The sequence below is a fragment of the Drosophila sulfurigaster genome, chromosome X (genome assembly GCF_023558435.1).
Source record: "Drosophila sulfurigaster albostrigata strain 15112-1811.04 chromosome X, ASM2355843v2, whole genome shotgun sequence".
Taxonomy (NCBI): domain Eukaryota; kingdom Metazoa; phylum Arthropoda; class Insecta; order Diptera; family Drosophilidae; genus Drosophila; species Drosophila sulfurigaster.
Genome location: NC_084885.1, coordinates 17,086,018 through 17,111,895, shown reverse-complemented (window position 1 = coordinate 17,111,895; position 25,878 = coordinate 17,086,018). Strand labels below are relative to the sequence as shown.

At 37.2% G+C, this 25,878-nt stretch overlaps 1 protein-coding gene across 4 annotated transcripts in view; it reads left to right on the top strand.

The window, feature by feature from the left end:
• LOC133847212 (nostrin) overlaps positions 1-25,657 on the top strand; it is a 31,777-nt gene extending 6,120 nt beyond the window's left edge. The window contains exons 1-7 of one of the 4 annotated variants that reach the window (XM_062282091.1): positions 11,653-11,854; positions 20,154-21,804; positions 21,925-22,010; positions 22,325-22,550; positions 22,615-23,364; positions 24,153-24,263; positions 24,325-25,657. In XM_062282091.1, coding sequence (XP_062138075.1) covers positions 20,158-21,804; positions 21,925-22,010; positions 22,325-22,550; positions 22,615-23,364; positions 24,153-24,263; positions 24,325-25,203 — 3,699 coding nt within the window. In that variant the 5' untranslated portion in view covers positions 11,653-11,854; positions 20,154-20,157 and the 3' untranslated portion in view covers positions 25,204-25,657. Of the gene's footprint in view, positions 1-6,415; positions 6,689-11,652; positions 11,855-20,013; positions 21,805-21,924; positions 22,011-22,324; positions 22,551-22,614; positions 23,365-24,152; positions 24,264-24,324 lie in introns of those variants that run through there. The other 3 variants (XM_062282092.1, XM_062282090.1, XM_062282093.1) reach the window with 3 other exon arrangements.
• Positions 25,658-25,878: the final 221 nt, after the last annotated feature.

The following is a 25,878-nucleotide window of genomic DNA, read 5'->3' as shown; positions in this document are numbered from 1 at the left end:
GTCAAAAAGGAGAAAATATACCAGATTGTCAAAAATACTAAAAGACCGAGGACTATATTTGGTATATCCATACTCTATAACATTCGCCATTTATCATAGAGTGTAAAATATACCGAATTGCCAAAAAAATACTAAAATACCGAAGACTATATTTAATATATCCATACACTATACACATTCACTATATAGTATAGAGTGGAAAATATACCAAATATATAGTAAAATAATACTAAAATACCAAAGACTATATTTGGTATATCCATACATTATATCGTTTATAATATGCCATAAAGTACAAAATATACCAGACTACGAAATAAATTAAGACGAACAGATGTCATCAAGAATTTATATATGTACTTTATAGGGTCAATTGTGTCTCCTTCTACCTGTGGCATAGATTTCCTGCAGGCCTAAAGTTATTATACCTTTCTACAATACTGGTAACGGGTATACAAATAAAAAACCTTAACTAAACATGAGTGGAAAGAAACTAAAACGGGGCAAAAATTAAATGACAGCCAGAGCAAGAGCAACAAACTGAAAATGTGTGTTAAAAAATAAGTTTTGTTATTATATTTACGATTATTATGTGGCAGTCACACAAACTGTGGGTACACAGTATGCACATATATACATATAAAGGTATATATCTTTTTACCAACCTTTTTTCTTTTACGACTGCTATCTTTCGGCGCAACAGTTAAGACAGTTACGAGCTGAGATATGGCCAGCAGTTAAATAGAGTTAAGACAGGGCGAGCGAAGAAGAAGAAGACGACGAAGTGAAAAGTCAGTGTGGAAATGCGTGTACTTTACTTTGTTTGTTTTATGTTGTGAGCAGTCATGGGTGGGCCAGCAACAAAATGCACTTGCAACTGCCGCAGCGACCTTGAAACGGGGGCAAAACTCACACACACACACAGACAATGGGAAATGAGAGCAGCAGCAGCTGAAGACTGGAGAGGCACAAACACAAACACACACACCAAAGACAGTTAAAGCCAAGTCACGTTCAATGCTACGGTCAGCGCTTTGGCCTATATATGCCAGAGCAGCAACAATCGCAACAGCAGCAGCAACAGCAACAGCAACAACTCTGCGAGGCGACTCTTGGCTGAGGCGTGGAAACTTGAATGTTAATTGATTTTCAAGACACAAGACACCAACAACGAAAATTATTTGAAATGGTAACAAAAACGTGAACAGACTTTGTCTATGGCCTAGGCGCGCGACCTCGTTAACTGCAACAACAATCAACAGCAGCAACAACAGCAACAGCAACCACAACAGCAATAACAATAACTAACTGTGGAAATTTCTAAGTAGAAATTTATCATTCCACCCGCATGAGTTGGCTTTGTAAATAAGTAATATAAAATCTGCTAGCTAAGCACTGAGTTGCTCAAATGCACTTTACGTCTGTCTGTCCGTCCGTCTCCTAATGGGAATCTCAGTTGTTCTAAGAGCTGGTGACAATAAAACTGAATATCGAAAAGCCAGTTAGTCATGCGCTCGCTATTGGCTATAAATCAAACGGCTTTAACTTATACGACTATCATAAATAAGTTGTGACTAATTAGCCAAAAAATTGAATAATGCATACTCGAAGCTATGGTTGGAGTTTCATTCAGTAGGAAAATAGATATGTATATTAAACTATATACGAGTATAATATAATAATATATGTATGTATAAGAACTTGTCCTTATAATGACTAGACTTGAAGTATCTCGTAGTTTGTAGAAGAGCAAGTTAGTGTGGTATTATTATTAAAATATACCAAATTAATATGCCACAAAATATACTAAAATTTGTCTAATGCTATATTTGGTATATTGATATACTACTAACATAAAAATATATCAAACAGTGCAAAATATACCAGATTGTCAGTCAAAAGAGCTTAGACTCTATTGCAGTAAGCGTTTTTTGCAATACAAAAGTATTTTTAAATAACTTCGTCAACTTTTATCCAATTGCAGATATATAAATTATGAAAATTGATATTTTACAACAATATATATCTTTTTGTAATGGTCATTTAGTTATTATAATGACTATTACATGTTGACTTGGAGTAAAACAAACTATGTATTTTAATTCAACTTTAATTTCAGTATATCGATGTCACTTAAGCAATATATAGTATATAAGTTCATGACTATGTAGACTTTGAGTGTTTCACATGCGATGCATTTGTTATGAAAAAATACATATATATTAATAATAATAACTAAACTTTACTTACTTTCCAAGCAACATTCTGTTGAACATTTTAAAGAAGCAACTTCTGTTGATTACCTGTTCACATTTGGCATTAAGACAAACACCCACGAATCAAGTGAGTGTATTCATTGGTACAACAAAATGTATGCGCTTTGTTCTGGCCCACATTCATTTCGTGCTATTCACATTTTGTTTGTTTTGCCTTATTCATTTGACTTTTTTCGGTTTTTTCGTTTTGACTTTATTTTTAACTGCTGAATGACTTCAATTGTTGCTCAGCTGATAAACAATTGCGAATAAGGTAAACATGCAATCAACGAAATATTCTAACTACACTTGTTCGTATCGCTTGCTTCGTATTTGTCACGCCCAACCGACAATGAGTGAGGGCAAGAGGAAGCGGAAGGGGAAGGGGAAAGGGCGTGGTCGAACATTAGTCAGTCGTCCCGTCACTGACCTACAATTCACACAACGCTCTTTCTCTCTTTTCTTAGCAAATCGAACTTACAACAATGAACAAATTTACGAAAAAAAATTAAATAAATAAGATTTTTAATTAATCACTTTTTTACGCTCTAACTACTAATTATAGTAGTTTTGTATTTTGTTTCTAACTTCAGAAAATTTTGAAGGGAAAATCTAGTTAATACAAATTGAATTGAACAGCTAATATTTTATTGGTTTTTAATTGGATGGCAAAGTTGAAGTATTTTCTAGCAAATCATTTTTTTTGAGTTTGTCTCAAAGCAAGCTAAACAAATTAAACAATATTTTATTAGTTGTAAATTATATGGCAAATTTAAAGTATTTTCTAGGGTGCGACACAAAGTTCTCTATAAATTTGTTGCTTGCATAAATGCACATGTAGTATATAGATAATAAATTTCGATTGCAATAAGCAATATACAAACATTTAGTAAAGTAAATATTTTCTGGTAATTTTTGCAAACAAATATTTTCCATTAATTATTATACCTATAGGAAAGAGGGGTTTACTTCAGTATATATGTGATATATTTTGGTATATTTTTGGAATATGCTTTTATTGAAAATAGGTATATTTTATTATTTTTGCTCTACATTTTTAGTACATTTGTTAAATATGGGTTTCATTGAAAATGGTTATATTTAGTATTTTTGTGGTATGTTTGCCGAACATGTGCGTATGTATGTATTTTTAGTATTTTTGTAGTATGTTTTTGATACAATATATTTGTCGAATATGCTTTCATTGATAATGGGTATATTTTACGATATATTTTTGGTACATTTGTTGAAGATGGTTTTTATTTTCGTATTTCTGTGGTATATTTTCGGTATATTTATTGACTATGAGTTTATTGAAAATTGTATACAAAATGGGTAGCGAGTATCTCTTAGTCGGGCACACTCTAATGTAGTTTTCTTAGTTGTTTATTTCTACTCTTGATTTCAACATAAGTTATTAGTTTTGTGTTTCCTTTGTTTTTCAAAACTCTTACATAGTTTTTTAAACCAAACCGAACGCAATGTGATGCATGTCTTGCCCAATTGTCTGATTTGATGAGTATTTCATCATCTCTAATCCCAAAATAAAAGCGCTAACCAGACGCGCGCTGTAAACTTTTCCACAACTCAATTTTGTATTTATGGCAGCATAATTTCCTGCTGTTGACCATTCGAAACGCTTTTAAGGCCTAATTGAACCAATTAAGAGCGACTTGATTGTAGATTGTTGTTGTTGTTCTTAATTCTGTTCGACTTTGGCTTCGGCTTCGACTTCGACTTCGAGTTCGACTTTGGCTTAATGGAAGTTCTCCTTGTGCCCAAGTCAGTTCGTTGAACTTTAAGCAACGATAACAACGGTGACAAAAGCGATAACGATAGCGATAACAAGTGCGAAAATATGGCAATACTATATTCGTTCGATTCGCAAGCTGTTAACTCGTTTCACATGCAACGTAATTCCAAGTTCAAACATTTTCCACTGTACTTTAAGTGCCTTGGTATGCTTTTGCCCATTGTTCGAGCCAAAGTCATAGCCAGCTGTGGCCACTAGTTTCATTGAGCCGCAGTTAAAGGCACATTGAATACTCGCTGATGTGTTAAGCACAATACAATTCAAACAATGTCGACCATACGGTCTAGCGAGGGAAGTTTGAAAGCTTACGAAATTTCGATATGAATAAAATTAAAGTTGAACAACTTAAAACTTAAGCATTAACGTATTTATTTCATTTACTAGTTAATGAAGAAAACGTTTTTGTTAAGATGAACGAATAAAATAATGTATTATGTTACTTAACATATTTTTAATTCAATTTCGATACTTTATATATTAATTGGAACTATACATGTATTTATTTTAATTTACTAGTTAAACAATTTGCAACAATTTGTATATAAATATGAAATATGTTTGTGATGTTGCATTAATAGATTTATTTGAATTTAATACTTAAAAATGTATTTATGAAAGTTCAACAATATGCTACCAATTATATATAAAACGGAAATATAAATATTTCTTATTATGCATTAATTAATTTATTTTTCTTTACTACTAATTTATACTTATTTTAATTATTGATATTAATTAAACAGCTGCAATTAAAATCTTGAATGCGAAATGAACTTTTTAACCGGTAATAGCTTAATTTATTAGTTGTAATCAACAGCTGTGTTCATAGTTGTTTGGCTGATTGATTTGCATTTAATTGACATGCAGTTTTTCAATAATATAATAAATATAAAGAGTATGAAAATTAAAAGTTCGTTTACCAGTTTAAAAAGCTTCAAACTCTTTTTAAAAACTAACAAGTAAGAAAGCTACAGTCGAGTGTGCTCGACTGCGAAATACCTGCTACCCATGTTGAATAAAATATTCCTCAAAAATTCTGAGATATACCGAAGGCCATGTTTGGTACATATTTCGATAAAGTAGTACATTAGAAATATACTGTATTCCACATTTGGTATATCGATGAAGTGGTACATTCGAGGTGAAAATAAATTAGATTGTCAGTCCAAGCAGCTAAGCCTCTAACATAGTTGTTTATAGATTTCTTAAGCAGCCCTCGCATATCCCGTATATTATTTACGGCTAATGACAGTGATTCTTTACATGTTTGCCGCGTCAGAGTTCGTCAATGGGTTTTGAGTTTTATTTTGTTGTTGTTTTTCTGTTTCTGTTTCGGTTTTTGTTTTATTTTTATAGTATTTCACAGGGCGTCAATTTGCGCAATACGAAGCTGAAGCTAACATACGTGTGCAATGCGAACCGAGTCGCGAGCTGGCGATCGCACGACATTTGGCTTGAGTTGGCTTTATAGTTGAGTCGGTTGGCGCAATTGTTAGCAAACGTTAATTGCTGCTCGGTTGCAATTGAAACCCAGACAAGTGGCAAGTGGTTGAAATTTGTTTTGCTGTTTTTATGTGGATTCTGGTTAGACGTGTTCTACTACAACAAAAAACGAAAAACAAATTCAAAAACATCGTGTGTAGCAACTGCAACTTTCTTTGGGCCAATGTTGTTGTCATTTAAATAGCACACGCTGCGTATGCGCAATATGCTTAATACAACTCGTTGTCCGTTGTTGTTGTTGCGCCGAGTCATTAATTGTTTTGCGCCATGACTAGTAATAGTAATTTGTTGTTGTTAATTTGTTGTTCATTGTGAAGTTCATTGGTTTTATCTGCGCGCTAACTTTGCAATCGTCGTGAACAACATCGGTCATGGGTCTATATATAGAAAGCGTTTGCCGTGCAACGTAGTATGTACATACATGTGTTTTCTTTTCTATTGAATCATCCATCGTTGTGGACATTGACAACCAGACGCAACACCTAACACAGGTAGCCAACTTGTTGCCAGCTGGTGCCGGAAGTTGGCAGATCCATACTAAGACATTGGACAGACAAGTCTGGGGACATGTTCGCCTCACGTACTCAATAGAAAGCGGACATAACACAGAGCCAATTTCCCTTCCCCCTTGCACCCACCACAATTATTTGCCTTAAGTATTTGTTGATTTAACTGTTTTGTACCTTGCTTGTCTTATGTACCATAAAAATATAAATATTTGTATATATAGTATTATTTAGCAACTTGAATTCCCCCCGCGTTGCACCTCTCTCTCTCTCTCTGTCTCTGTCTCTGTCTCTGTCTCTATCTATCTGACTATCTCTTTTTTATATTATACAAAAAGCTAGCTAATGCGCGCTCGTATGGCGTGCTTAAAAGCTTACGTTGCTCAGCTCGCTATGCGAAAAGTAAATCCAAATCTGCCATCAATCTGAGCTCGCAATCGAAGCAAGAACAGAAGAAACAAAAACTGCAACAACTCGAACAGCAACAACAACAGCAACAGCAACAAGTCGAGCAGCAACAGCGACAACAAGAGGAAGCGCTTTATGCAAATGTTGAGGAAGTTCTGCAGCAAACGGAAATTGAGGAAGATGCTCTAATGGGTAATGCGCAGGTAAGCAGGTTGCAGCCGAACATCTCCCAGTCGCCTTCATACGTGTTCTCTCCATCTCTCTCTCTCGCTCCATACGTTGCCATCCAACCAACCAACCAACCAACCAAATAAACAAACCAACCAACAACTACTTGTTCTACTACTACATCGCCTACTCGAACATTTTCGCTCGTTTCGCGTCAATTAATGGACATTAATTTTATTATGTGTTACCCTCTCTCCCTCCAAGCATCGACATTCCCCCCCACCCCCATGCCCATGCATTTGCATCGTTCTCAGTGTTATGTTGTTGTGTGACTGTGTTAAACTCGTTTACCACTCGCCCATTTAGCAACTAAGTGCAACTTTACTCGTATTTTATAAGCAATAAGCAATATCAACTCGCCTCAGTTGGTAACAGTTGTTATAACTCACTACTATGACTTATGACTTTCAGCTAAGCTCACGATTTTTGTTTATACCCTTTTTGCATTTGCTGCTGGCTCTATGCAAATAAATACATACATATTTCGCAAGGTCTTTTGATCGCTTTGCGGCAATCAAGCGTATACTTAATTCATCTGTCTGCGCAGGTGCTAAAACTTGTCGCTTGCTTGCTGCTTGCAAGCTTTTCTCATTTCATTGCCCCCATAAATATGCAACACAAATTGTGCGTCGCAAAAGCTGTTGACAGATGGCGCCAGTGTTGCATGTTTAAATTACGCGCCTCGCTTAATTCATGAGCTGACAATGCAATTACTACAATACAGCTAACTATGTATGTATGTAGATTGATATAATTATATGTTTAATTATAATATAAGAAATGATCATAATATAATATAGAATATAAACGTTAGCAGAATGTTTGTTGAATCAAAACAAATGGAGAATTAATATTTTGGTTTACCTAAAACTTTAATAATTTGTTAATTCTTTTGATCTACTTCCAACATTTCTAAAGCAACCAAATTAAAATGAATAATTGGAAAGTATAACAGTCAATATTAATATTTGTAGTTCAATTTTAAATTTTTTAATCATATGTTCATATCTATGTTTAAATTTTAATTATTACAAATTATTGTGTTTCTTGATCAAATCAAATCAAAATAAAAATTTAAATAATTGAAATGATGAAAACTGAAAATGAATATGTGTTACTGAGTTAATATTTATGTTTTATGTTTAATGCAATTTAATATATGTTCCTAAGTTAATATTTATGTTTTATTTTTGTAATGTACTTCCAAAAATTGAAATAATAAGGTAACAGTTACGATTCTTATATTCAATTAAGTCCTAAATTAATGTAGTTTATGTGAATCACAAACCCATTCAACTTCAGTCACAGCCTTTAGATTCCATGTAAACATTTATTCTCTCATGGTATACGGAATTGGTGTTGGCTTCTTTATTTTTTATTTGGTTCTCCATTAACTCATCTGCCAAGTACTTACATCTCTCAGCTAACGATTACTAATACATAATTTCTGTATGTTTGCAGGTAAGCGACAAAAGAAATGATAATTTCCCTTTGACTATGTAAGCGAGAGACCAAACAAATGTGACCAAGTAAGTTTTAAGCATAATCTTATCGTAACTCAAATCCTGATGCACAACAAATTTACCACATAAATGTCAAATCGAAATTCTCGAGTTGAACGAAAAACGAAAAGAACGAAGAAAAAACGAGTCGATCAACGGCTTTTTAAGCATTATTGTCACATCGCTCTACGGTTTTTATGGAGATGAAGTCGCGACAGACTTGTGCAAGAACTTTGCGAATCTCGGTCAAGCAACAAGTGCAACAGCCACTATCGCAGCCGCTGTCGGCGTCGCAGCCGCTGCCGGCGTCGCAGTCGCAGTCGACGTTGACGTTGAAGTCATGTGAACTGCATCGCATCGCGTCGGTGATAATCACGCTCTCAATGCTAATGCAAATACGTATTCACATGTAGTGTAAATGCAACTAAGACTCCAACTCCAACTCCAACTCCATCTCCAACTTCGACTGCAAGTGCAAAGCTGCATAAATTTGCAGCAGTTATGCAACTGCAACTGACATTGCCCATAATACCGGTACTTCTAAACTGCGGCAGCGACTGCGACAGCGGCAGCGGCAGAGGCAGCAGCAGCACGTGCATTTAGCTGGTTAAATTATTGAAGCAGACAGCGCACAGTGGTACAATATCATATTTCCTTGCATTATTTATAAACAGCGTGCAAAACGAGCTCAGCTATTTTCCATCTTACTTTCTATTATTCACATAATTCTGTATTTATTCTTTGCTTGAAACTCAATAGTACAAAGTGTAGCTTGAGCAAAAGTGACCTTCAGACTATTTATTGCAAGTATGTGACCGCAAAACCAATTTTAAAATTAACAAATAGAAAAAAAACACAAAACAAAACAAGTATTCCACTCTGAAGATGACTCAAAATACAAATCAGAAGTAGAATTTCTGAAAGAATTCTTCATAATTGTTGAGCTTAATATAAAATAAAATCCGTAGATTAGTTATAACTAGCTAAGTATACAAATCTATTAAATTGAAATAGTAATGAAACATGTTAGAAAGCTACAGTCGAGTGTGCTTGACTGTGAAATACCAGCTACCCATTTTAAATAAAAGCAAAGTATTATTTATACAATATACCAAATTAATATACCACAAAAATACTAAAATATACTGAATGCTCTATTTGGTATATTCATTTAGTACTACAATTAAAATATACCATAGAGTGCAAATTATACCAAATTGATATAGGACTACATTTGAAATATACCATATAGTGCAAAATATACCAAATTGTCAGCCAAAGCCACTAAGACCCGTAGTAAGTAGGCGTTCTTCTCCATACCAAAGTATATTTTTATCTGATCGAAACTTAATTCTTAGGTACATTCATCTAGTACAACAATTGAAATATACCATAGAGTGCAAAATATACTAAATTTATATGATACTACATTTGATATATACCATAGAGTGCAAAATATACCAAATTGTCAGCCAAAGCAACTAAGACCCGTAGTAAGTAGGCGTTCTTCTCCATACTAAAGTATATTTTTATCTGATCGAAACTTAATGCTTAGGAATCATAAAAACTGTAGTTACTATTCTGTGTACCAAAAACTGCGACTTTAGTTTCAAAATTTGATAAGTTTAAGAAGATGAAAATATTTGAAAATGTTGTGCATAAAAAGTTATAAAATATGCTTAATTCGAGTTTTATTTATCGCACATATTGCCAAGTTAACAAGGCTGTATTTAAATGTAAATCGCGACCCCACTGTGCGGCGATGTCAAACGGTACAGTGGTGCAGCAGCCCAATCAGCAAGTACCGCTTTGTATGCTGCTACGACGACAGCTGCTGCTGCTGCTGTTGGTGTACCGTAATACTGCCGTCTCGTCCAAATATTTGGCCTACGCGTTGTCGTGAACAACAACAACAAGAACTTAGTATGCAGCATCACAGCACAGCACAACACAGCACAGCACAGCACAGCACAGCAGGTGTAGCAGACAGCATCAGCGATAGCAGCTAGCGATAGCAGCTCTCCTCTGCCGGGTTGCGTCGACGCAGCGTCGCGTCTTCGACCCACAGCGAGCATCGATGCTGCAATAGCCGGCGACTCTGCATCGCATGTTGCGCTTGCGCTTCGTTGTTAACTCTCCTACAACTCTCCTGTTCGGTTCTGTTCTGTTCTGTTCTGTGTCTGATCTGGGCACTCAAATTCATTGGGTATACCCGCACCAAGCAGAGACTGCGTAGGGTATGCACTGCGTGTGTTGCTGCCAACTAATTAATACAAGTAATGATACAAATTCGCTTGGAAAGAAAAACAAAAGTAGAATCCATTTAGTTGGGGAATCCGAAAAATTCAAAATCTTTATCAAGTATTGTTTTTAGAATAATTATTATTATTATTTTATTGAAATAACGAACAAAATGAGATGAGACAGAGCAACTAAGGCCTTCAGCTTATTTTTAGAATTCCATTTTGTGTATATTCCTTTCATAGGTTTTTTTTTTAATATTCTCGTGATATTCTTGTGCTATAAAGTTCTAAAGATTTCTAAAAAATATTCACTTAATAAACAGTAAACTTCTTGAATTGTTGTAGATAAGTTTCTAAATCAATAATTAATTATCCCTTAATTAGTCACTTTACATGTTTAGTGAATTTTCATATATACAAGAAGTTGTATTAAATCAGTAGTATATTATTGATAAAAATGTTTTACACATTTTAAATTTAACTTACAAAATACTTAGTCAAAGAAACGTTTTTAGGAACAGTTCCTAATTAAGAAAAAAAAATTAGCTAATAATGCAAATAAATCGATATAAAAATACGATTCCTACGGTATGATAAAAAATCTCATAGTATTTAAATAATTTAAAAAATCTGAAGTAAATTTAAATAGCATTCGTTAATAATACTCATAAATCGTTATAAAAATGAGTTCTTTACGACACAATAAGACAAAGCATTTCATCAGCATATTCTTAAATAGATTTATAAAAATCCATAGCTTAGAAAAAGAGTAATAAAAAAGAGTAATTAAGCAATACAACAAATCTTAAATTGATATGAAAATCAGATCTCCACGCGATGATAACGCATTTTCAAGAATATGTATTTTAGCTACACATAAAAATCTGAAATAAATTTAGATAGCATTCGAAATAAAAAAAAAAGAGTTCTTTAGCCATCTCATCAGCATGCTCGCATGTCTGGGTATTTTTATAGTCGAGCAGCTTCGTTTAATGACATTCTCATTGGTTCTGCTGTTGCGGCGTCGCAACGCGTCGACTGCGCCGTCGGCGTCGACTGAGGCAGCGACTGCCGCATCGGCTGCTGCTCAATTGGCGCTGCTGGCTGCGCTTAGTCTGCCGCAGTGCGTCGTTGACGTCGCCTCGACGTATTAGCTGAATTTATTCTGTTTTCTGTTTCATTTTTTTTATTTTTGTTTTTGTTTTCGGTTTTTGTGGTATAATCTGTTCTAAATTTAGTCGGGAGTCGGGAGTCGAGCATCGGATTCGCCGCGAGTGTCGCTCGCCTCCAACGTCGTCGTCACCGTCGCCGTCGTCGTCGTCGTCGTCAACGTAAAAAAAATATATACAACAAAAAAAATATTGTGTTCATTTAATTAAAATATAATTTATTTTCGGTAATTTGCTTTTACATAACGCACACACGCAAATTAATGTTCAAAGTGGGCGCGTGAGGCGTGCTAAACTATATAATTATATTTTTTTCTTCGTTTTTTTTTATTGTTTTTTGATCATTTTTGTCTGTGTCGAATGTGTGAAAAATGTGGAAATGAAAGCAAGAAATATATAGTACAATATATAAACAACAACAAATAATCATCAAGAATTATACAGTGTGATCTAGATGTTTGATTGATTCAATTTGAATTGAATTGAAGCGATAAGAATTTCAATTTCAACTTTTTGTGTGAAACAGCTTTAGGAATTTCTGGAATTTCATATGTATATATATACCATTTTTTTTTTTTGGGTTTTGTGTCTTTTTATCAAATTGCATTCGATTGCACTTGTTGCGGTGTCAAAGCATAAATGCCGCTCTCTTATCTCAGAGGAGGAGGAGGCGACCTTCAAACACTTTTCTTCATTTTCCATGGCATCATCATCGCACAACATGTGTCAAAATCAAACTTGAGCTTGAGATGTCATCAGCGAACGCATTTGATGGTCGCGCTTGCATGACAAATTACAAGATACACACACTTTATAGATATGTATGTATGTATGTGTATCTGGCAGATATAAAAATATATCTTTTATATATGCAACAAGATGCGCTGCTGCAGTTTTTGTGTAGTTTTTCCAAATGAGAATATCTAAACAAGATTTTCGGCCTTTGCGTTTTTGTTGAAATTGTGCCAATTATTTTGTTTCGCTTCTTTCGGCTAAAATAGAACACAATACAAGCGACGAACTGTATACGATATTTAAGTTGGATATTATGTGATCATTTTATTGTTATAGCTAACCTTTTATTTTGATTACTTTCGACCCCATTAAGAAAGCGAGCCCTTGAGGTTTTGTCGAGCCTCTATTGGGATTTTTAGTTGTTGTTGTTGTTGTTGTTGTTGACCGTTAGTTGATTCTTTTCGAAGACGAACCATTGTTAATTAGTCAGTTCTTTTTTTTTTTTGTCTACGACAGCATTGACAACGACATAAATCCAGTCGAGTTCTCAATCGGCAAAAGACACAAGAAACAAAAAGCATAGAAATACTCGCAACATTCCAATGGGTCAACAAAGCATAAGCCGAGTGCCGAATGTGTTGAATATGTTGAGTGTTGAATGTTGAATGTTGAATATTGAATGTCGCATTCGAATATAAATAAACTGCATTGCAACATAGATAGAGAGAGAGAGAGAGTGAGAAAAGGGATTCTATTTTATTCTCTACTCTCCTTGTGCAGCGACCTTTATGGGCAGCAACCAGCTTATGCGAGGCATGCATCGCTGGCATTTGCTGACTGCTATGCGCACTTATACAGCTTGGCGACAAACACGCACACAGAGAAGAGAGAGAGAGAGAGAGAGAGAGATGTCATTGACTTTTGCCCGCGGGGGCAGTATTTAAACTTTACAATTTATTGAACCCCAAAGACCCCTGAAAGTCGCGCTCTTATTTTTGCAGCTGGCTGGAGGTTAATTATGTTAAATGGTGAATGTTTTATGCACATTGTTGTAAAGCAATCTCCACACGCATTCTCTGTCGCTCTCTTGGGGAATTCGTTTTGTCGATCAATGGGAATTCGCTTGGTCACATTTCCGTAACGGAAAACCTTTTCTCTTCTTTTCTTCCCCCCTTTGAGCATGTGATACTAAGTAAATATAGCTCTAAATATCAACATTCGCTCACTCGCTTCACTCTCAGCTTAGTCTCAGGTATTTTATGTGTCGCCAGGTGCAAAAATTACAGTTTGAGATAAAGATAAAGTGGCAAACGTTCTCGCCATCTCTCTTATCAGCTGATTACATAAATGTTATCTCTGGTCCATGCATACATATATAGATAGTACTTATATGATACTATATATATATATATATATATATATATATATGGTATATATATATTGCATTACTTATATCATGCCAAGACCCCAACGAACTCAGTTCACAAGTGCAATATCAAACCGGTTTTCTATAGCAAATTCATTCAGCAAGTTCCAGTTCGAATACCTAGAAGTATTAACGATGTGTATTTCTCTCAATTGCTGAAATTAATATGCGACTATATCTAGTATAAGTAGAGCTTCTCTTATTTCGCATATTCACTGTCGAAAACGTGACGTTCCCGCTCTAAAGAAAAAACCAAATTGTTATTAGATATTTAGAAGTAAAAACAAAAACAATCAAGAAATCAACAGTTATTATGACTGCAATAGACCCTTTACTTTGAAATCTTTTACAACTTTTTATTAAAATTGTATGTATAATATGATTTAGAATATTCATATTTACATATTATATAGTAGAATCAGAGACGTTTCTATTTCGAACAACTTATTAGACTTGTTTTTAATTGAAAGTAAAGGGTCTTTAAAACAAAATTCTATATTATGGCAAAAAGCTTGTTCATCACACCCGACTCCAGCAGTAAGCGTCTAAACGTAAATTAAGAACACAAAAAATCCAAACAGTTAAATGCCTCATTAAGGGAACTTTTCTCTCCTCCCCGCCCCTTGATTCGTTGCGACCTTTTGCATTTGGCGCAACATTTCGAGATAAGTTGCGAAAATATTTGTTTAAGTGAAACAGAAAGCGACGCAAAGCGAATATTCGAACAAGTTTTGTATACTTAGGACACAGCTGAATAATCAGACAGTCAGTCAGTTAGTCAGTCAGTCAGTCAGTCAGTAAGTTTGACTATATAATTTGTCGATCGGCTATTTTTACGCGTTTCACAACAAATTCAAATCCAAAAAGAATTGATAACATTTTGTATAATGAATGAATCTCTGCTGAAATTTTTGCTGGCAATTTGTTTAGACTTCACTCGACACTAAATGAGATAAACGCACCTCATAAACAACAACAGCCTAAGGCAGTGAAAAAATGAAACAAAAATGTAACGACTAAATGGCACATAAAGTTGGGAGATGAACGAGAGAAGTACTACGAGAGCTCTGTGAACCAGATAAACAACCAAACCAAAACCGAACAGAACAGACCTGAAAAAAAGTATAGAACGGAACGTGAGCGTGTTGTCTGCTGTCTGCTGTCCGACAACTGATTGTCATTATATAATTGTGACGTTGAAAGTGTAGTTAAGTCATTTGTTTAGTTCGTTTCCACATGCACAATCTCGTATTTAGATTTGGTTTCATATTTTCCATTAGCTTTGCTCTAGAATTTCATCCACTTTCATACGAATCGCCATCAATACATCGTGTTTCAGGTGTTTAGGGGAGTCGCCTTATTTATTTATTTATTGATTTATGGCAATTGTGGCAACAGCATTAACTCTGGCATGCAGATGCTTTAACTTAAAAAATAATAGCTGATTATTACATACTTAACAAACAACAACAACAACAGAAATATCGAAATGAATGTTCTACGAAACTGGGGCGCCCTCTTGCTTTTTTTTTTTATTTTGTGTGTTCGTAATGAAGCAATTCCCGAAATAAACTCATCCGAGGGGAGAATTCAGATCTGGGGAACATTCATTTAGCACTCTAGATTGCATAATGCCATCCACTTATCGAGACGCTTCTCGAACTTTTCCCCAGTTGTCTAATCTAACAGGTAGATAAATCTTGCCAAAATGATGCACACTCAAAAGTACGATGTACGATTGTGACAAACTACAACGAGTATTTAATGGCTTGCAACTAACTACTTCATATATATACTCGGTGGGGTATTTTAGACAGTTTACGATCAACTAAATACTATATAGTAACTTTCAATTTCGATTCAGAGCAAGAGTAAATGACGAGTGTAATTAACTGAAAGTATTATGGCATTTTCATAGCAACTGAAACACAATTTTTTCAGTAGTTTATTTTAAATTTTGTTTTTGTAATTTTCATACAAGTTATACAATATATTTTTTCATTTATTTTGCAATTTTTATACAAAGTATATTTTCATTTATTTTGCACGTTTTGCAAAATTTTCCATCTATTATAATAGGAAAAATAATTTAAAATTTAATACAAATTAATTGTTTTTCTATTATAAAATAAGAATACTTTTAAATGACAGCATTGGAAAACATTATTACTCATTTTCAAAGAGGATTCCTTACTTTTTATTTATATTTTTAGATGTTCTATTCAGTTGATAAACATTTGCATAACTTAACTTAACTAATTTGAGTTTATTTTATCACTACAAACTTAAAATACCTTTTTTTTATATATTTATCTATTCATCATTGGCGTTAGTATAATTTAGAAAACGAATCTAACTGTTGGGGATAGCTTTTTTAGTAATTATTATGTTTTTTTTGTTTTTGTTTTTAAACGAAATTGAATGTTCATAACTTCAACAAATTGTTTTAGCCAACAGCAATGCTTATATGTTAATTATGCAATTTTAACAGCTGTTAAAATGCTGTTAACTGTTAACTAACATGAGGCGAAGCCAACTGTAGCTAAAGCTCATTACATTGTTATGCCTTAAGTGCGTCGCTCTATTAACTAACAGCCAGAGCTATAAACTTGATCGGTGCAGGCTATGAAATATGATAATGATGATGATGATGATGATGATAATGAAGTTGGTGATGACCTTGGCATTGGCATTGGCATTGGCAATGGCCATTACTGCAATTGCCTCTGCTCGCTGCCCTTTTTCGCTTATTTATTAATCATAAATTGCCATAATGGGAGAGAAAAGGATGCCGCTTATACGCAGCGAATCTACTGCAAAAGGATTTTCAATGTTCAATTGTCGGTTGTGTTTTGCTTTGCTTTTCTGTGCGATTGCAATTCTCAGCTATTTATAGCTGCATTGCAGCAGCCAGAGGCAGCTTCTTTGATTGTTTTCATATGCTGCTTGGATATTGTTATTGTTGTTTTTATCCGTCGGTCTGTAATTTATGTTATTTGACTTTTAAACCTCAGCTCCCATAATTGCAGGTTTCCACTCACAGTGCGCCCTTTGCAATTAGCCTCCGACGTCGACAACGACGACGTCGAAGTACTTGGCTCTGCCTTCTTGGCAGGTTCATCAGAGTTATCTCAAGTGAGCCGGTCTTTTTATTCGCTTTTTTTTTTGTTGTAAAGGCTTAAGCCATGTTGGGTTTTAGGAGCGTTTCATTAGCTCGAATTGTTTTGCTGCCTTGTCACACTCATGTCGAGTTCAAGTTGCACTCCATTAGTTTGTGCTACGTGACATAACAAGGCTTTCGATGTTGCGTTGTTTACCCTCCACAACAAGAACAACAAGAACAACAACAACAACAACAAAATCCACATCAACATCACCATCCACTTCCTCTTCCTCTTCTTGTTATGCTTGGCGCAAATCGCAAATGTAATTAAAATGGTTTTACTTACTACGGTTTCGCTTGCCTGGCATTAGAATGGAGAATGCAAAACTGCGTAAACTGTTACGAGCAAAAGCGCAGTTAATAAACACCGACGACGACAATCGGCAGCCGAACCCAAACCCAAACACGAACCCGAAGCCGAACCCAGTGCGAACAACAGCAACAACAACTACAAGTGTGGAAAGATAGGCTTGTATAACAACAACAGCAACAACAACAACAACTCGAGCTTAATCATACAGCAGCTTTTGCTGGAGTGTTTCTGTTTTACCTCTCTCATACACACATTTCCAATTGGAAGTTTCGTTTGTATGCATTTGAATACATACATATTTATGTATGTATATAGAAACACACATATTTTTGCATACACAGTGTCAAAATAATTGATTCAAGATTCTTGTTGCTGCATTACTCAGCTTTTTCTTAGGCTTATCGAAAACGTTAACCAAATTAAAACTGTACATAAATACATTATTCAATTTATGGGTTTTGCAACTTTAATTATAGTTTTCACTTTGGCGCAAGTTCGAATTTCTCTTCGCAAACAAAGTTTGAACAAAATCTCAAAAATCAAAAACACAATTTGTGAGTTTATTTATATCTAAATATGTATGTATGTATGTACATCTGTAGACAAATTGAAATTCGAAAAGTATTCTTTATTTATATAAATAAAAGATTTCGCAACATTTCTCTCAGTGCCTTCCTATGTACATACATATGTACATATGTATGTATATCAATTGAGAAAGTTAGCGAACCATTTGAGGGCGTATACACCCCGTAACGCTCGTCACGATAACTGCGAATTAACTCATGCAAACTAAAATTCATATGCTTCTGATACTTATTTACATGTAACAAATACTAGTTCATCTCCACATATGTATGTATGTTTAAATGTGCATAATTACATTATTTCTGCAATTTATTGTGCAATAGCTGACTATGAAATGCGATCGTGTTTTGCAAAATAAATAGATCGAGACCTTAATTAGCTATGTTATTTTCATTAGTTTATTTAACTTCATTTTAAGTTGAATAAACTTGCCTTGATATGCTTTCGTATTTTGCTAAGCATATGTTTTCTTAATTGCAAAGGCAAAAACTAAAAGATCAGAAATGTTTATCATTTCTATAATTATCAGTAAATGATTGAGCATATTGAAAAACAGATTTCTGATTTCGACAGCATCTATTCTTTAAGATCATTTCGAAATTATGTTAATAGGCATATTTTTAGTTAAAAAACATTCTATTCAAAAGTTATGATCGAACTTAATCGACAGCTTGCAATGACCACTGTATCTTATACATAATATACTCAACTATATGATATGCCCATATTTGCTTTATGTTTACTATATACAATGTGAAGACATAAAACAGAGACAAACAGACGTCGCGACGTTGAGGGCGGGCAGTTCTGCTGGTTGCTGGTTGCTGTCAATTTGATGCCAACGCGGCGATTCTTGGGCACAACAAACGCACTGCTTTGTTTAGCTGCGTTCTGCCTTAGCCCATGTTTTATTTTTCACTCTCCCCATTTCTTATTTTCCCCCTTTCATTGTTGTCATATCTTGTAGATACCCTGTGTTAAAAAACAGTGCGTAAGCAGGGCATAGTAAACAAGTATTATTGATCTGCATCAACATTTGCTTGTTTAACTCATTTTTGTTACTTTATTAGTTGTTTTAATAAACAAATTAATTAATAAATTTACACTGAATTTTCGGTCAGTAATAAAATTAAATTTTTTTAAAATATATTAAAATATATTTAAATATATTTTGTATAGGGTAAAACATAATCGATCATCCATTGATTAGTAACAATGTGTGTTCTTAATGTGCTCTTTACTCATGTCGCCGGCTGTCGCTTGTCGCGCTGCCTTCGTCACTGTGACTCAATAAACAGACCGTTTTGTAATCTTTACCTGCACCGAATGTGGAGCAAAAGTACATTGATTGGTGCGACGCGACGGTGGCGGGGGTCCCTCTGATCGGGGGGTCGCTCTCTCACTCTCGCTCTTTTTGTTCATGCCTAAGCCTCACAGGGGTCAAACAATACGACACTTGTTTAGCGAGCGAACGAATAAGCGGAGGCAAAGAGAGCGAGTGCAAGCAGGTCGCGTTTGTCCCTTTCACTCTCTCTCTCTTTCATTCTTTCATTCTCCCCATCTTTTGACTGCAGGTGATTCTTTTGTGTTCGCTTTGCCTTTTTCCCCTTTTACAATTTTTAAGTAAAAGTATATGTGTGTGTGTTGGTGAGTGTACGTGTACGAGTGTGTTTGTATGTGTACATATTTACATTATCAGTTTGCGTTTGTAGGTGAACGTCGGCCTAACGTTTTATGTTGTTTTTGTTTTTATGCTGCAAAACTATAGAGTATCAAAGAGCATATTGATCTAAAATAAGATATTTTTCAAAACAAATTTATTTATTTAAATAAATCGTTATTTTGATATAGCGTAATTTGCTTAGCTCTTAAGTTTGTATTAGTTGTAAAATGAAAAAGTCAGCAATACTCGTCATTTATTCGTTCGTTGCACAAATACTAGTGGGAATGTTAGTGTATTCAGTCGTCGGCTGTCATATTTATAATGGTAGCAACCTTCTCCTTTGAGTGTGTTGGTTTATGCTTCTGCTTTGGCTTCCTTCTGCCTCGCCGCTTAGTCGCTTCTTCGCTACGTACATCTCTTCTACCTCTCTCCCTCCCTCTCTCTCTATCTCCTTGTGGACGTGCCGGCTGCTCTAGTTTTTGGGCTTCTCTTGCAATCCATTCGATTTTGGGACAATTTGCAGTGCGCACGCAATGTGGAGCGTAGGCGAAGTAAATTCTAATTTAAATTCATATTGAAATTCCGAAAAATTGCCAAAAGTGAATCAAACATCAAGTCACAATTTATAATCGCTTTAGAATAATGAATCACTTACGTGTGCCTAAGTTTAAATTTGGCGGCAAGGATAACACTGCCATGGCCGAGATTCCCACCATTGTTGCCGACAACAACAATAGCATTAACAACAACAACAACAACAATCAGAGCAACAATCAAAACACCAACAATGGCAAAGGGTTTTTGACGCGCATCAAACGCTACTCGGTGCTGGGCAATAAGCTGAGTCGCCGCCACTTGGGCAGCATGACACTGCCCGGAACTGGCAGCAACAGTGCCAAAGACCGCTGCGGTTCACCCAGCAAATTGGCCACTGGAAGCTACAACATGAGCGGCAGCAATTCGGAGGATCATCGCCTCGAGATTGGGGCCCCCATATTGATATCCACCACAACACTGGACACGGATCGCTTTGGTGTGACGGAGGCGCGACTCAAGCAGATTGGTGGCGGCATTGCCAAGACGTCGTCCATAGTGCGCACGTTGACGCCGCGCAGCTCCGACGAGGAGGAGTTTGTGGACGCCTGTGGCACACCACAAATTGAGCAACAATTGCCACCTGACAGCGCTGAGATGGAGCAGTTTGCAACGCCAACGCATCAGCCCGAGGAGGCAGAGTTGCCTCCCGAATTGCCACCAGAGTTGCCAGCCACGGCGCCACCAGAGTTGCCACCCGTAGAGCCACCAATGCGCAGGCCACGCATTGCCCGGCAACAGCAATCACAATCGGTGCAGAATCTTCACAGATCTGAGCTCAAGGTTTATCTCCACAAATCACCATCGATGACGCTCGATTTGAATGCCACAGCGCCGCCACAATTGGGTCTTAATCTGCCCGAGCTGCCGGAACTCTACGGCGCCAGTGAGCTAAGCTTGGCAGCCAGCAACAACAAGGAGAACAACATGTTGCTGACGACATCGTCGCCCAAAGGCGAGACGCCCAACTCAGAGCCAAGCACACCGATTGTTTGTGGCTTTTTGGCGCAGCAGCAGCGCTTCAAGAGCATCGACTCGTTTCAGTTGGTGCCATCGAAGCAGAGCTCCAAGCTGAGCCTGGCCAGCTGCCGCAGCAGTCGTCAGAGTCACCAAAGTCGCCATAGTCGCAGTCACAGTCATTTGAGCAGCGATCTGGATGATGATGAATTTGATTACGATCTCAAGTCGGTTAGCTATCAGAGCCTCAATGCGCAGAATCTGTTTGTGTCGATCGATGAGCTGCAGGAGATCACCCGACAGATCAATGAAACAGAGGACTTTAATCGTGACATCGATCTGGAGTATTGCACGCATCGCGATCAGTTGCGTCCGAACGAGCGACGCATTACGCTGCTCAAGAATAAGAATCAGCGACTGATTAATTTCAATCACAACAAGGAGAAGCTACGCAAGGGTTGGCATGACATGAAGAATTGGCTGGGAGAGGAGAGCAACAAGCTGAAGGAGGTGGTGCGTCAGCAGACGCCACTGAAACGTGTCGCGCAGTCCAAAACGAATCTCAATCACTCCAATGTCAGTCGTCAGTCTATATCGCCAGATCGCAGTCGCGATCAGGAGCGAGACATGACCGTTAGCTGTGAGGATGTCACCGATCGTACCGAGTTTGATCCTTCGTTGTCACAGCATGCCAGCGAGGACGATTTGTCACCGCATGCCAAACGCTTTAAGGACGAGGTATAACTTGAGCGCATTTGTTTGGTCCTAATCTATATATGATATATATATTTATTTCGTAGTGTTATCATTATTTCACTATACCTATAACTAATTAAGACTTTTTTCTTTTGCAACTAGGGACAAAATGGCTTTGAGGAACTGCGTCGCTATGTCAAACAGGGCGGCGACTTTAGCAAGGAGCTCATCTTTGTGCTGCAGGAACGGTAAGCTTGTAGTTAATAAAAATTGTCCCTACTTTCTGTCTGTCCGCTAGTTTAAGGTCCGCAATCTCTGGAAGTGGCAGAAGTAGCCTCTTCAATCTTAGGCTGTCAACTCTACCGTAATAGACCCTTACTCACTTCAATTAAATTTCATGTTTAACAATAATTTTTATGTTTTTTCACTATAAATTGAGACATTATTTATACTTTCTCATATTGATAAAGGGCCATTATAACGGACCCTATCTCACCATTTGTAATGGAAGGGTCTATAAATACTCTTAATTCATTTTTGTTGCATTTACTCTCTTCTCTAGTGCCGACTCGGAGCTCATCTACTCCAAGTCGCTGTCGAAGTTGGCCAACAAATTGAACAAGGCCGGCCGAGAGATACCCGGCAGCGTAGCCGATGCCTGGCGTGGTGTTGCGACCGAGATGGAAAGTCGCAGTGACATACATCGCCAGTTGGCGGCCTCGCTGACCGACGAGCTGGTCAAGCCGCTGAAGACGGTCGTCGACAATCATCACAAGACACGCAAAGTGGTAAGTGACACCTTCCATTCCCGCCCCGCTCACTTCAAAATCTGATTAATCGCTTCTCCTTAAGGTTGAGAGTAATGTGGACAAAGCGGCTCGTGTGCTGAGCGAGTGGCGGGTGAGCGAGGCCAAGGCAAAGAAGGCATCGCACACAGCGGCACGGGAGAACGAGAAACTGCAGGACGCGATGCTGGATGTGCGCATACAAAAATCGCCGTCGATAGCGCTGCTCCACCAGGGACCAAACAAACTAGCCGCTGAGAAGGAACTCAAGTCCGCCGAAAAGGATTGCGTGAAGCTGGACAACAAGCGCAAAAAAGCGGAGGAGGCGGTGAAACGTGCCGATGTCGAGTACTACACGCTGTGTGTGCGTGCCGAGCGAGCTCGCGTCGACTGGGAGATGGCCGTGTTGCGTGGCTCCTCGCAGCTGCAGAGCAGCGAGCAACAGCGTTTGGGCAACATGCACAATTTCGTGCAGCAATACGCTCGCCTCATTGCCGACATGAATCCCATACTGGGCAGCCTGACCAGTCAACTGCAGCCGCAACTGGAGGCCTGCAATGTGGCCAAGGATGTGCAGGTGGTGCGCAACATCCGACGCAACTCCGAAGGTCCCAGCGAACAGCTGCTCCCCGACTTCTACTGTGAACACACCACGCTGGCCATGAACCGCGAGCGACGCAAGCATTCGTTGATCAAGCTGCTGCAGCTCGTCAAGACCGATCTGGAGCGGGAGCGCCGCTCGCGTGATGGACTACGCGGGTTATCGCAGTCTCTGAACAATCAGGAGCATCAGAACATTACCGACAAGCTATATCATGTGAGTAATATTAGCTTTGTAACCATGTCTTTTTGTCTGACCATTCAGATGCTTAGATCTCGAAGATTATTAAAATTAAAGTCATCACATTTACTAATAATATGTTTACCCATTGAAAAAGAGGCATATTAACCTAATAACCATATTTGTCCTTACTGTCTATCTGTCAAAGAATAAGCTTTTGAAATTAATTAATATTCTCATCTGTCTGTCTGTCCGTTTACCTAAGTGCCTAAATATCAGATAGTATAAAAGATATAGTCACCACATTCAGTCACTCTTAGAAGCGAAACTTTTAAGATCGGACTGTCTGTCTGTTCATTCATATGTGAAGATTTCCGGAATCTTTTAAAAGAGATGCGTCTAAGCTTAACAACTACTATAAAAAAATATTTCAATGTATTCCTTCCAAAATTAAATTAAATTCTTAAGGTCATTTTAAAGGTCGTAAAGATAATATGAAAATAAATATGTCAATACTGATACTAACTAGAATGAAGAATGAAAAGAAAGATTCTTTGGTACATAGTAGATAGAAAGTAAAGGATCTAGTAAAGTCAACACAAAGCCTATTCTCATTTGTGTGATAATCCTCTGCTGACATTTACAGAAATCTTTAAGAGGAGAAACGTGTTAGCTTAAACTAACTGGAATGAAGAACTAGAATGGAAAATACTTTGATAAATATGTACATATATATAGTAAATAACTATGAATAGTAAAGGGTTTATTAATCTCAATACATAACCGTAATCCTCAGTGTGTTAATCCTCTGCTGACATTTACAGATCCGCTCCATGCTGACCTACTTGGAGGGTGCACGACTCAAGCTGCACTCGGCGCTGCTCGAGCTAGACCACAAGCCACGCACGACACATCCTTTGGCGCAGCACATACAGGTGAGAAGATTGATTGATTATTTCTCGGCAACCTTAATGCAACTCTGTACTTAACTTGTAGATCACACGCGATCGCACGGGACTCCAGCAGAGCATACTCAAGGTGCCCAACTGGCTGAAGAACAATGAGAAGACGCCGCATTCGACGACCGCACTGCTCACACAGCAGGATGTCAGCGATGATGCCACAGCCGTGGATGATGGGGACGATGAATATTCGCAATTACAGAGCCAGACGAATAGTTCGTGTGCCAACATTAGTGTTGTGGCAGCAACTGCCACAGCTGCGGGGGGAGGTGCGGGACTGTTTAAGCATTTCAATCGCAGCAAGAGCAACATTGAAACCTTTACCAGCCAACCAAAGATAATCTCGACAACAAACGCATCGCTGGCCAATGCCACCGCAACAGCAACAGCAACGACGACGACGGCAACCACAACGATGACAACAGCTATGAAATCGAAGACGCTGTCGGCAGCCGGTTCAGGAGCGGGAACAGGAGATCGCGGCCAGGCGGATGGTGGATCCAATCAGCAGGACTCTGATTTCGATGAGTTCAGTTCGCAGGACGAGGACGAGGCTGAGCCGCATCTCAATCTCAATCATCATCATCATAATCATCATCATCTGCAACAGCAGCAGCATTTCTATCAGAATGCCCAGGAGGTGCAGAGCTCGTCGATGAGTTCGCAGGGCACCAATGGCAGCATCTCCAAGGATGTCCACACGAACAACAATGGTGCCACCAACGGGCAGTGTCAGGTGCTGGGACGCTGCAAGGCCCTCTATAGCTATACACCAAAACTGTATGACGAACTGGAGCTGAGTCCTGGCGATGTGATCGAGGTGCATGCCAAGCAGGACGATGGCTGGTGGCTTGGCGCCTTGCGCAATCAAATTGGCATCTTTCCTGCCACCTATGTGGAGGAGTGTGCCTAGCATATATCTATTCTTCCACCCCTTCCCCCCTAATTAAGCACTGACTGTCTGTATGTGTGTGTGTGTGTGAGTGTTAATGTATGTATGTGCGTGAAAGAACTCTACAATTTTATTTTAATTTACGCAATGTTTTTTTTTTACTTTTGACACAACGAGCTTTAACGGACTCTGCATTATCATAACCAATTATTACACAAGAAACAAATAAAAAAAAATTAAAGGAAAATCCTATTATTAAAACCCAGAAATGGAAAACATAATCATACTCTATTGTTTAAGGAATTTTTTATTAATATTATTATCATTATTATTTATAGCGCCCAGTTGAGTCATTATTTCGCCTTGACTATGAATAATTGTCATTACAAATAAATACAATATTTGTTTACTTCATTTACACAATGAAGCTATATCTATATAGTATACATCGATATAGATTGCATATACATATACATATATATATATATCAAAAATATATTCATATACTTGTCCGCAGAATCACAAATGTTTTTTTTTCTCTCTCTCTCTCTCTTTCTTTCGTTTGCTTTGATTCTTGTTTCATAATAAATTATATATGTAAAATATTAAAAAAACAAAAATAATATATAGTGTGTATATTTTTTAAAAATATATAAAAATAATAATAATAATGATTTATTGCTGAATTTTCTTTTA